Raw genomic sequence first — 13,765 nt, 5'->3', positions numbered from 1 at the left:
CCCCCTCCATAAATGAGTTGTTTAATTTGATAAGTTCAAAAAACATGTTGCCAGTAACACATTTGTTACATCTCAACAACAAATTTACAATATGCCCTCACCTAGAAGCACTCATTATCCTCCTAAAAAGTGGTCATCTGTAGCTGAGTGAGGATTTGTACTCATACCTCCACATTTCATCTACTGCGCCGCATTGGCTCTCCGGGAAACAAGGTTAGGTGTTCTGTAGACCCACCCAGAAATCAAGGTTAAATCCAAACACTTTTATTGCAATATATCACCATAGCAAATAATGGGACCTTTCCTAGATGGCTGCACAATGAAATGCTACTATATAAGCAAAGCACTCCCAAAGTGCCTATAATACCTGAGAAATATGTTGTTTCACTATAAATCCAGCCTGTTGCCTAGAACAAACGTTTATGTGGATGCACTCTCAGTTCCTCTGCAAAGGGCTTTGACTTTTGGATCTGCATTGTTCTCCTAACCAGGCCTGCAGTTTGGGGAAGCCCCTGGATCTGGCTTTGCTCCTGGATTCTCAGACAGGACTGTAACCAGGTGCTCCCTTCCCTAGCTTAGAATGGTGTGCTAAGCACACCCATTTTTCCAGAGGGCAGATCTGGTCATATTAGTTGCTGTGAGATTTGGCTGTTTGAAAAAGAATAAACACAGCAGAAAGGGAGGGGTAGTATTACATGTAAATAATGTGTACATACCTGCACAGAAATAATTGGATCAGAAAACAGAAGTTCTATTGGAAGCACCTAGGTGAGGATAGGAGAGAGACAAGAAAAAGTAATGATATTGTGGCAGTAGGCTACAGATCTGGAACTGCTGAGAAGTGGAATCAGAGGGTACTGATGTACAGTGGTACCTCGGGTTAAGAACTTAATTCATTCTGGAGGTCCATTCTTAACCTGAAACTGTTCTTAACCTGAGGTACCACTTTAGCTAATGGGGCCTCCCGCTGAAACCGCCATGCGATTTCTGTTCTCATCCTGAAGCAAAGTTCTTAACCCGAGGTACTATTTCTGGGTTAGTGGAACATTTGTACATGGCAAATTTAAATAACATGGATAAAACTCATGATTGTGGCATTTAAGAACAGGAGTTGGGGAGTATTCAACCCAGAAAAGCTCTGCCCAAACGTTTTCCTTTCGTTAGGTGAATGTCTGGAGTTCCCCCACTTCTCTTTTCGAAACTACATATAGGTATGTCAGCTTCTCCGATTTACTTTGGTTTATGCAAATAACTACATTCGTAATTAAATGTATGCTTATCTCCTCCTTGTTACATCAGTTTACAGGATTCAATATGACCCAGGTTTGCATTGATTCATAGCTTTGGTTATACCATCACCCCCAACACACACACACACACACACACACACACACACACACACAACCCTATGAAATCAATGTAAGATGACAGAATGTGGGCTTTGGGAGAAGGATGAGTTGGTTGTGGGAGGCAGCATTCTAGGAAGCTGTGCATTACGTAGAGTGATTCTGATCTGACCTTTTTTGCCTTATTCTCAAGTGTCAAATGCAATACAGGGCTGTCAAGCAGTCCTTCCCACAGTTATTAAAGAGGTGGACCATTTCTATCTCTGTCCAAATGTGAGTCCCTCTTGCAATTCTTGTGACAGGCTGTCTCCCTTTCCCCCAGTCTACACAGATACATAGTTAAAAGTTAGTCATGCAGCGACTGCAGTGCTTAACTGTCCACAGAAATGACTTTATCCAAACTTCTGCAGTCTCTTCTTAACATTTTATGAGTGAAGGGGTGAGGGCATAGCAATTATATTTTAGTTATTTATGTTCATGGATAAAAACAGAGTTATTTATTCTCATCCTCACTGGTCTGCAGCTGTGGTAGTGGAAAATGGGTGTAGGCTGTTTGTGGCGGCAATTTCCTCCACTTTGAAGGCATGCAGGTATGCTTCAGTGATTTTCAAAGGTGTTCTGGGAAAGATCTATTTCTTAGACTGTTTTCTTTTTTTAATGCTCCTTAGTGGTTCCAGTGTTTAGAAATGACACACAAGCAGTATTCTCTTAATGCTGTGGAAAAGAGCCGTGAGCACAGAGCATGGAGGAAGCTTTTATAGGACTCTATTACAGGAACAGGTTTCAAACCTGCCCTGTAAAAGTGAGGTAGAAATGTGCTCAAACACACCATTTCCCCAACCGCTAATGCAATAGGATAGTGAGTGAGACGGATCAGGTTCAGTGGGGAAGGCATTACCAAGCCATTCTCAAATGAGAGCCAGATTAGCTTGGTCAACTCTTTTCATCAGATCCCTAAAAGGAAACTGGTTTGCAGTAAAACTCTTCGAATCAAATGATGAGTCAGGGAAAATGTGCGGAGGAAACAAAGGCAGACTCTTCAGTTGTATCTGAAGAGTGACATATCTCTCTATACTATATTTTTGCAAGAAAAATTGTCATCATGCTGTAGTTTGCATAGCTGCCAGTAGGCGGCCACTCCAACTGCAGTATGACGACAGAACAACAAGCAGGTGAGCAAGCAAGTGTCATAGGTGGCAGGCAGTGCAAGTGAGCTGATGAGGAAGGAGTGATGCTCAAAGGAGAGTAGAAAGTGTTTCAGACAGCGGATTGGCAAACCACTCTCTGAGAAACATCCCCCTCCCAATTAAATGTTGCTGGAGCACATTTTGAGGAGGGTGTGAGGCACTTCAGAGATCAGTTTGGCACTCTCTGAAGCATCCCTCACATTAAACATTACTGGAGCAGTTTGGGATCACCCCTCCATTGAAAATATTAACAAGCTGTGAGGGATGGGATGCAATATTTGGGGTGAGCTTCACAGGGGAGGGGTAGAAGGCAAGCTAAGTGAGGTGGGGTGAGCTGTGGGAGACAGGGTAGTAAAGAGTGCAGGTTTGGTCAGGTGTAAAGGGAGGGATGCCCAGGGGTGTGTGAGTGAGTGGGGTTGGTGAGTGGAGCAAGCAGGGGTGGGAACCCTCAGTTGTATATGAAATCTTAAACATGACAGATATTGGCAGCTGGCTAATTATCTTATACAGTGGTACCTTGGTACCCAAACGCCTTGGTTCCCAAATGCCAAAAACCCGGAAGTAAGTGTTCCTGTTTTCAAATATTTTCCGGAAGCTGAACATCCGATGCGGTTGTCAGCAATTGCTTCTGGGCACCTGTAGTAATCAGAAGCTATGCCTTGGTTTTTGAACATTTCAGAAGTCAAACGGACTTCCGGAACGGATTAAGTTTGGTGCTTTTGTTTTTGTGGCTTTCTCGGTTAATTTGTTTTTGTGACTGTGTGGGACCCAGTTCAGCTACTGATTGACTAATTGTGTGACTGCGGAAATTGATAAAAGCCCCCCCCCCCCAACAATGACTATCATCAGTGCAGGTAAGGAAAAAAATTAATTTTTATTTTTATCATCTACAATACTGTCTTATTTATTTTATAATATGGTACATTGATTTTTGCTTTCATTTTATGGATCAATGGTCTCATTAGATAGTATAATTCATGTTAAATTGCTGTTTTAGGGGTTGTTTTTAAAAGTCTGGAATGGATTAATCCCTTTTGCATTACTTTTTATGGGAAAGTGCACCTTGGTTTTGGAACACTTTGGTTTTGGAATGGACTTCTGGAATGGATTAAGTTTGAGAACCAAGGTACCACTGTACAAGGTTTCCTGCTTTATTGCACAATTACCCAAAAGAGATAATTGTGCAATTGAATAGATGGCACCGTTCCTGTAAGAACCATGGAACCTACTTCCAAGGAGGGCTGCCCAAGCATCCACCTCAAATGGGTTGTGCTTTTTCATTTGCCTGAGAAACTCAGTGCACAGTTTAAGCACCAACAAAATGTGGAAGGTCATTCACAGAGTCCACTTCTGCTGCCTCACCTACCCACTTTCCCTTCCCTCTGAGGGCCCAGCAACTTACTGGGAGATGAAAGGAAAGGCAATGGAGCTGATATGCATGTTTCTGCTCCCCAGCAAAGCATATGTTGTCAACAAGGACAGGAGTAGGGCCCTGTCCCCAGAATCCCCTGGGGAAGGAAATGGTGCTATTCACACCCATTTCTGCTTGGGAGAAAGCTCTCTTTGATCTTTTTGTGTGTGTGTCCCATTCAAGGGTGGCAAAATGGGGAGACACTTTCCTTTGAGGGTTTTTTTTTGGGGGGGGGAGGGGACACAAATATAATGAACTTCTTGCTGCCAGCTTCAGCAGTGGCCAGAGAAGAAAAGAGAGATCATTGTAGTGAACTACAGTGTGGTGTAGTGGTTAAGAGCGGTAGTCACATAATCTGGGAAACCGGGTTCGCGTCTCCGCTCCTCCACATGCAGCTGCTGGGTGACCTTGGGCCAGTCACACTTCTCTGAAGTCTCTCAGCCCCACTCACCTCACAGAGTGTTTGTTGTGGGGGAGGAAGGGAAAGGAGAATGTTAGCCGCTTTGAGACTCCTGAAGGGGAGTGAAAGGCGGGATATCAAATCCAAACTCTTCTTCTTCTTCTTCTTATTTTCCTCTGTGTCCAGGATGCTACATCTTCCTGTAGGAGACTCTTTCATTGCTGCCTCCACCACAGGTTAAAGTGAAGAGAAAGCTCTTTGCTGCATCAATTACTGCTGTTATTCTCCCACTAGAACAGGGCTGGGAAACCTGTGGCTCTGCATATGTTGTTGGACTCCAGCTTCTTCTGCCCCAGACAACATGGCCAATGGTCAGGGATGATGGGAGTACATCAACATAATGAGTGGGAGGGATAGGTTCCCCAACCCTTCCTTAGAGCATTAATATATAAAGACATAGTGACATTCCAGGGGAGGATAATCAGAAGGGGTTTGTCTTGCTGCTACCGCTAAAGGTGGCAAAGTGTAAAAAATAACCAAAATGGTTTGTTACATTCATGTACCCTCCTTTCTCCGTCAAAAGCTACCTCTCCAATTTGGGCAGTCCTTTCTGCACCCAGAAACATTCCACCCATGGACCAAAATTGTGCCTGCATACTTTTCACTCTGATCAAAACGCCACAGTTTTATCAAAAAGCAGAAATAAACAAACATTCCTATGTTAGCAAAGCTTGGGAAGAACAGTTCTTCCATCGCTTCTCTGACATTTTTTCTTTCCATTTGTAGAAAAATTCCTCATGAACAGTAGGCATTCTGTACACAGAGAATCCAATAGCTTGAAGAATTTTGTTTGCATTTTCTTAAGGACAGGCTTTCACACACATACCTCACAGGTTTTGAAAGGAAAGAAAACAGCACCCTGGAACCCATTTATTTAAAAGCAATTCACTTAGCTAGAAGTGTGCTTTATTTCAGCTGATGTTATTAAAGATGCTAGTTTTTGAAGAGCTTTTTCTTTGAAAACCTGCACTTGCTTTCTGCTGAGGGAAGTCATAACCCTCCTGTTTATGGCACATCATTCTAGTGCTGCAGAAATAATTGCATTGCCAACAATGCTGAAGGGATCAGGAAGAGGATGACCTTTTTAATGCACCGAATACCCATTTGTAGAACAAGGGCAGGCTGTCAAAGTGGAGCCATTAGAATCTGCTCGTTGCACCAGTGTGCTTCATCCTGTTTTCTAATTCAGTGCGCTCAAAGCTGCATCTTGGAAAGCCCACTTTGAGGCTCCCATGTGCCTGAACTCTCAAAAGTATGAAAACAAAGCAATTATACTATTAGAATGGGGATGGAAATTTCAGATAAGCCCCCTTTAGTCTTTCGTTTTGTGAGGTTTCTCCATTTCAAAGACATTCAACACTAGCTGTGGATTGAAATCTTGGACATCAGCCATCAAAGGATGAAGTGTATATATGAATTAACCACAAATCTCTAGATTATATGTTGCTGCTGCTGCTGCTGCTGCTGCTGCTGCTATTATTATTGTTCTTGTGTATTCATCACCTTAATGGCCAGATAGCAACTCACAGCAAAAGTATCAAACAGGTACAAAATATTCCATTAACATTAAAACAAACAAGCAAAACTAATTATATCTTTTTTTAAAAAAAAAAAAGTTCTAAAACCTCATCAACCCCATAGCATCACAGGATCATCTTAAAGCATACAGCCAGCAGATACCCCCAGAAAAATTAACAATGAAAGTACAAAGCATCACAAAGATAACCTCAGTGCAAGAGAGATCTCCTTCAGAAGAGCATTCAGAGGGCTACTGAAAAGTCTCTCTCTCTCTTGTAGTCACCCTCTACACTTCTGCTAGAAGTGGGAATTTGATGAAGGGTCTTCAGGAGGGCATCCCATGAGGTTTTGGGGTCCCGATCTCCAAATTATTTTTACTGTAAACATATGCAACCCAGTACAGCTGAGTCAGAATGGGCATGATATGTTCAGCATGGCTGATGCCACTCAAGAGTATGGCTGCTAACTCTTATACCAGCTGCAGTTTCAAGACCACATATAAAAGAAACCCAATGCTTAGTGCACTGCAGTAATCTAACCTCGAAGTCATCAGAGCATAGACAACATCCACATTCAGATAGAAAGTAGCTGTCCCACCAGCTGAAACTGGCAGATGACACTCTGTACCGAAAAGGTCACTTATGCCTCCAGTGACACTAATGGATCCAGGAGCACCCCCAAGCTATGAACCTGCTCCTTCATGAGCATCACCTTTCAAAAAAAAATCAAGCCGTGTCTACACTCCAAATTCTTCCATTGCAGCTTAAGCTTGAATTTTCCCACACCTGCCTTTATAGGACATCAGGCAGGGGAAAGGTAAGCATAGTTAAATCCAAACAACCTGGCAGGCTTATGTGGTATAGGTTCCTCACCTCTGACATATCCAAGCAGAGGAAACATTCTCAGTAGAAAGTCTTTGCTCTTGACAGAGTCAAGTGCCTGAATTTCTCCTGCATCCTTCACAAAGAAGGGGCTTCTATGCCTGCACAATTATTTCAATTCTGAAAAAAATGAAAAGTTATTGGTCGTTGATTTTCCATTACATTCAGCTGGGAAAGCAATCCAAGACTTCTGAAAATGAACTCTGATGAGGCTACTCTTTCTTAGTCAGCTGTCTACTTTGTATCTATTTCCTAGCTCCTTATCTCTCAGCTTTCCTGTATCCCAGGATGTCTCCAGAGTTTCAGTAGTTCTGCGTGAGTTTTTAATCCCAGCCAAACTGATAGTTTTCTCTTTCCTTACAGAATTTGGATGGCAAATAGTCTATGAGCAGCAGAACATTTGGAGACATCATGCGAGTCCCTGTCAGATACTTTACTCCCATAGGTACAATACAGTAAAGGTAGACAATCATTTGCTATTTCAGGATCTCTCTCTTTGTTTTTATTCACACACACACACACACACACACACACACACACACACACAATAATCACACTATCTATGTGAGGGAGAGGACACTGGACTACAGCGGTTTCCATCCTTGACTATTGGTCATGTTGGCCTGGGTTGATAAAAGCCAAAAGTCTAAGAACGTTTGGAGGCCTACACCCTGATGTTTCCCACCCCTGATCTATCTACTAAACTATCTGTTGACCTCTTGCCCAAATGCACCTGGCCATTAGGTGTGGAGACGTGCATTAGCCAAATCTGTGCAAAGAGGATTCTCCTCTGAACTTGTTTCAACAAACTGTTAGGATGTTACATCTCCTACAGTGCTCCACATTGACTGCCTGCATCTCAAAATGGTGCTATTGTGCTTTGCATCCACTAATCACCGCTGGACAGCTGCTTCTCCCAGCATGTCAGCCACCTTTAGGCTGATCTGGCGCATGGATAAAGAAAGAGCACCACATGCTGGCCCCTGTAGTCTCCACAGGTAGCACCTCCACATTAAAGATGAATGTTCCTGCAATCTGCTCTGTTTTATGCTACGCTGATGTGGCAATGGAGGTGGGCAAATTGCCAAAATAGCTTCCATCAGAGCCCCAATTTGGAGGGAGCAAGTTGCTTGATTGACTTCCTTTTCTCTAGTACAATAAAGGAAAAGCCAATGAAACAGAATACCTTCGGCTATTTTCACCAGTTGGTTTTTGCATTTCCCACATCTGTAAATCGAATGAGAAAACTACAATGACTCGAAAGTACATTCAAGTTAAAAATAGCTCCCTTCTTCTTTCTGTCAGGCTTTAACAGCATTTAGAAGTGCTAGACAGGCACAAGACATCTGCAACGTATTCACATAGTGTAACTTGAGAAAATGCCCTTAGATTTGGCCCCATATATGGAGAATCAAGCTAGATTCAGTCATTGTATTTTTTGAAAATGCAAGAGCAATTCTAAGGCTCATACACAAGGGTAAAACAAACTTAGAGAATTAATGGTTTGCCACTAAAGTCAATATATCTGGATATATTTACAGTTGGACGTATTATTTATTATGTGGATGCTTGCATCAACAGAGGCCAATACAGCAAGACTGTCAGAGATGCAAACTTTGGGGGAAAGGAACTTACATTCCCTTCCAGGTAAAGAAAAGAAACTATATTTCTCATCTTCAGCAATTGAAGATTCTTTTGCCAATATGATATCAATATTTTAAAATCATTTTTTTAACTGGTCATCTTTCAACAGGAGCAAATCTGTGGCCCATATGGTGGATCCTTACAAGTGGACTTCATGGGGCTTGTCATGTCTTGAAATCTAGAAATACAAGATCAGATATTGGTCATGATCCAAAAGAAAAATAATCCATGCACTGGGTCCCTGAATGCATGCCTGATCACTCTCAATTATATACACCCTGGAATGAATGGATAAATACAATTACGTTTACCCACTGAATGACATCTATATTTGCAAAACATGATGCCTAAATAAGACCTCAATGTATTATTGAAAGTGGAAATTATTTCTAGGGTTGCCATTAGTCTGGATTTTCCTGGACATATCCGGAATACTGCAGTCGGCAGCAGTGTGTGGGCAAAATTCGGTCAAATGTCCAGGAAAATCCAGGTGTATGGCAGCCCATGAGCCCATGTTAAGCAACAGTTCTAGCATCCTTTGTTTGCAATTAACCCATTTATACTCTAGGAATAAGATGGAACCTTGGGAGAGTTTCCTTCTGAAAAATCTTGGTAGAGGGGACAGAGTGCAGAACAAATGAATAAGCAGTGCCATTTTCACACGATGCTTAGTTCGGCTTCACAAAATGCCTCACTTTAAAAATAAGCCATAGGTTTCAGCCTTAGATATTGTGAAAGTGAGACAAAATGTCTCACGTTAAAAATAAGCCATAGTTTTCAGTCTTAGATATTGAACTTGAAGTTGTCCTCAGCAGCCTGCCTTAGGTCTTTTTTTAATACCACTTCTTAGCAGCTTCAAAAGTTGCTGAAAAAGAACCACCAGCTATGTACATTCTGTGTATGTCAATCATTGTGTGTGAAGAATGTGAGAGATTCTTTTGCATCCAGCAGACAGCCTTGCTAAAACCGTACTGGGAAATTGCAACAAATGCTCCAAACTCAAGTACAGTGGTACCTTGTTTTAAGAACAGCTTAGTTTATGAACAACTTGGATTAAGAACGCTGCAAACCTGGAAGTAAGTGTTTAGGTTTGTGAACTTTACCTTGGAAGCAGAACATGTTTTGCTTCCTGTTGAGAGTGTTCCATTTGTAAATTGAGTCCCCCACTGCTTTGGGAAAGCACACCTTGGTTTAAGAACGCTTTGGTTTAAGAACGGACTTCAGGAACGGATTAAGTTCGTAAACCAAGGTATTTGCTTCTTAGACAGCCTTCTCAGACAACATCCATCCTCAAGTAGAGGGACCATCTGAATACAATTCACCAACTATCCCTTTAACATTTGCAGGAGTGTTGCCCCAACACTTTCCAGAGCAATACTTCCGTTAATTTGAAAAGTAAAAGCGACCAACTTTCAAGGCCTTTGCCTTGTAAGGACTGAATGATTGGAACTTGGAATAGGGACTTCTCAGTGGCAACACCTGAACTGTGGAACCCTCTTCTCCAGGAGAATGGCATCACCAATGAGCTAGGCAAAATTGTTTCTTTTTTGCTAGGCCTTTTCAAGTACGGATTGTTTTAAAAGAGCTATTATGACAGATGGAGGGAAATGTGAATTCATTTTTCCATTTGATTTTGATGTACAGTATCTGAATGTGTAAGATTACTTTTATGCAATATGTTTGTGGTAACTTTACATGACTTGCCCTGTGAGCATTTTATGGCGAAGGGCAGAATATAATCCAATCAATCAATAAATTTGACAAGTTACACTTATACTTTTTATGTTGGCATCTAAACAGTAATCTGAAGAGAAATTGTTGCACGAGACCCATTAACTTCTAAGCACTGCTGCTCAAGGTGTAGCTTGAATTCAATGGACACATATAGTAGGGTTTGCTATTGTATTGCTATTTAAACAATAACTTATGTATAACAAAAAAGTGAAGATTTGCAGAAATATGAATATAAAGAGAACTTCCCATGAAACAGTTATATCAGCTAGACAACCATTCTCAGAGTCACAGTCAAATACATTTCAAGCATTTTGTGTTCAAGTACTCAAAAAGAAAATTAAATCTCCAGATCATCTGTAGCATTTTCATGAAGGTAAGTGTTATTTTGGTATACAAAACAAAAACTTTAAGCATCTGAAGGTATCGAGACAAACATTTTGTATCACTTAAGTATTTCCCCCTCGTATTATAAACCAAACACATTTTATTGTGAGGGAAGGATTAAATAAAACCTGAAAAGTGCAGCTACGTTATTAACTCAGTGTAATCCAAGCTACAGAGAACCAATTTGTTGGAATGACAAGCTAAACGTTTGGCAACAAATGGATTTGTATTTCAACGTAGGGGAAATTAAGGAGATTTTGTTCTTTCAGAGTATGGGGCTAATGCAAGCAGGATAGCCATTCTTGTGAGACAGTGAAATGCCTTTGTGGTGACATGAAACCTCATATAGAAACATTGTATATGTATTTCTTATGCCCCAGGGATTCAATTTCTACTTTAGTGGGATCAAGATTTGAAATCACTAAAAACTGAAGTTTCAATTTTGTTTATCCAACCTGCAGGGTATAAAAGTGCTTACAAAGGAAACATATAGCCAAGATTTTGAGTTATGATTATTTCTTTCTTTTCTGCACGGACAACCTTTACTTTAAATAGGGCTTTAAAAATATACAGTAAACTCGGAGTCTTAAAAAAATATATATACAGCAGTAAGTGAGAATTTCACTTTCTTCACCCTTGTAAAGGAGGATTAAAAATAATAATTCTCAGTCTAAAGATCTGTCCTTAGCCCTTCTGGCGATCTTATCTGAGTCTTCATCATCATTAACAGTCCTTGGAAAGAGGTGTTAAATTTGCTAAAACAGAGAAGTGTGCATGTGGAATGAAGGCAGCTCAATAACACTTCATATCTAGTCGCTTCATATATAGGCTAATGGGTAAATCTTTTTTTAAAAAAACCCACAGAATTTGACATGCAATGTTCAAAAATAAATAGGGGGGGGATAACACATTTTTCGTTTAGAAATATATTTGTGCCAACATCAGTTCAGCACCAGTAGAGCGAACCATTACTTCTGTGTAATGTAAGGTGGACAGTTCCTTATGGCAGGGAAAGTGAGGCATGTCATGGACAATATCCAGTAGATGCCTGTGTAGCTCATACAATCAAATTATACCAGATTCCGCTCACAGTCACAAGAAATGCTCAACTATGTGGGGGTCCAGCAACAAAGGATTGGTTGTTGAGGTATACATTGCCTTCACAACATAAGCCCTGCTCAGGCCTTATGCTCATGGGAAAAGCCAACATTTGAGCTAGGCCACACCAATTAGCCTCAGCCCCAGGGCCACACAGACACCAGTCCTTCCCCACAGTATCTGCATATACAGCGTGAATTTCTGCAGAGAGCAAGCATTTGTGTATTTGTCTGTACATGTGAAATCCCATCCCTGCACACATTTGTGCTGTATGCACAAACTCCAGAGAATGAGACAAGTTGACATATGCTTTATGGCAGGTGTGACTATTCAGTGCAGCCCAGTTCATGCTCTGATCTTACCTATTGCTAACATCTGAAGTGGCCTATTAATGTTCATGTGTGTATCTCCTGAAATAGTTAAATAGCTGTGTATATAATATTTTCAAATCATCTAAATAGGGTGAGGCAGACTCTGGAACCATCCGCAGCTTTTTCATCAGCAAAATTGCCAGTCTGTTGTTGCCAACCACTGCCAATCCAACTGTTCCTTTTTCTCACAGCCATCATACTGCCCCCTGCACTTAGTTGCCCTCCATCCTTGGAGGCTGGGCTAAAGTGGCTTCAAGATGTGTCAGACATGAACACTACATGCAGACTTTCTAGTTCTAGACTTCTAGAAGACAATGTCACTTGGGAAAGGTGGTCTGCCCTAGCCTAGAGCATCTACTTTAGAGGCCTATGGGCAATGCACAAACCCAGCAACATTTTAGAGGAGACTTGTGCTTTCATGACTGCAGGAGGAGGCTGGAGATGGATAAATGCCTAGAGGAAGCATAGTTGTCATTCACGATGGGCACTTCAGCCTACACCAAGATCAGGTTAACCTTCATTTTCATGAATTTAAGCAGTTTTAATACTTTGGCTTACATTTGTGGGTCTCAGGTTCTTAGCTTGAGGGATAAAGTTTGAATCCTACAGATCCTGTTGTCATCTCTTTCACTTCAGTGTGTGATCTTCTACAAGTGACATTCATTGTTCAGAAGGGATTTTTTTCCCTCGCACTGATCTAAAAAAACACCTCTCTTATCCTTTGAAACCTGCAGTTTGACTTCCAATATGCAGCTGCAATGCACCTGAATACTTATATTTTCTGATTCTCAAATACGCTTTCCCTACAAATCCTGATTTCCCACAGTCCTTTAGCATTGTGAACCCCACCAAAAAAATCAAACTTATGAGTTGCATCATCATCGTCATTTTACATTGGTTACCCAATAACATAGTTTGCTGGGTGGCTTATAAAGATAAATCAAATAAAATATAATTAAAAAATTAAAGTCTTAAAACAATGGCAAAGGTATATGTGTGATTAACTAATCTGATAAGGTATGTTATAAAGCTACCACCAGACATTATGGAGGTGCCCATGTTGTACCATGAGAAACATGTCTGCGTATCACACCAACATCCCAAACCAATATAGAGTCCCAATCTGTGAGTTTGATTCAGGGTTATGTTGCCACCACCACCATGTGACTTTTACATACAATTGACCCTTATCATCTGGTAATACTGCATTATTGATAGCAGAAACTATGGACAACCCAGAGGACATGTATATTATCTACATAATTAATACTGTCTTGGAAGTCTGCACTCTTGTGTCTTAACCCTAACCCTAATGCTTGTCCATGACACAAGGGCAACTAAGCTGAAATTGCATTTGTAGAAGAAAGTAACATATAATATTTATATCAAATATGAGATATTCTCTAAAGTGAAGCCAGAGTAGGCAGATATTACATCTGAAGAAGGGGAAACACAGGTAACTTGCATTTTTGATTGGGTTCCTCACAGTTCCTTTCAAGATTGTGTTCTTAATGTGTGTTTCTTTCTAGGAGCACATTTCTTCCAGGCCAATGATTTGCTGTTAAGGATCAAACTCCGTACATTCCTTCACACCCTTGTTCCTATTGGTCCTTCAAAAGCACAGTAGCTCTCAAATTCCTCTAGTCTGAACCCGACTCAATTTGCTTTTCTCTAATAATGTCAAGCTCGATGGCTAGGATTTATCCCAGGATTCAGTTCATCACTTTGTTC

General features: G+C 41.0%; 1 protein-coding gene across 18 annotated transcripts in view; it reads left to right on the top strand.

Annotated features, from left to right (window-relative positions):
* LOC308594117 (uncharacterized protein) overlaps positions 1-13,765 on the top strand; it is a 235,438-nt gene that overhangs the window by 121,643 nt on the left and 100,030 nt on the right. For 5 of the 18 annotated variants that reach the window (XR_014011325.1, XR_014011328.1, XR_014011331.1 and 2 more), the window contains 2 exons: positions 7,167-7,264; positions 8,345-8,450. The exons of 4 other annotated variants lie outside the window; for them this stretch is intronic. Coding sequence is in view for 4 of the 14 variants with exons in the window: in XM_081206856.1 (XP_081062982.1) it covers positions 7,167-7,264; positions 8,345-8,450 (204 nt within the window). In the remaining 10 variants the exon portion in view is untranslated. The remainder of the gene's footprint in view (positions 1-7,166; positions 7,265-8,344; positions 8,451-13,765) is intronic. 9 more of the 18 variants (XR_014011327.1, XR_014011329.1, XM_081206854.1 and 6 more) reach the window with 3 other exon arrangements.

This window comes from Podarcis bocagei (genome assembly GCF_964188305.1).
Source record: "Podarcis bocagei genome assembly, chromosome: 8".
Taxonomy (NCBI): domain Eukaryota; kingdom Metazoa; phylum Chordata; class Lepidosauria; order Squamata; family Lacertidae; genus Podarcis; species Podarcis bocagei.
Note: the sequence above shows the minus strand (reverse complement) of the source record. Positions and strands in the feature narration are given on the sequence as shown.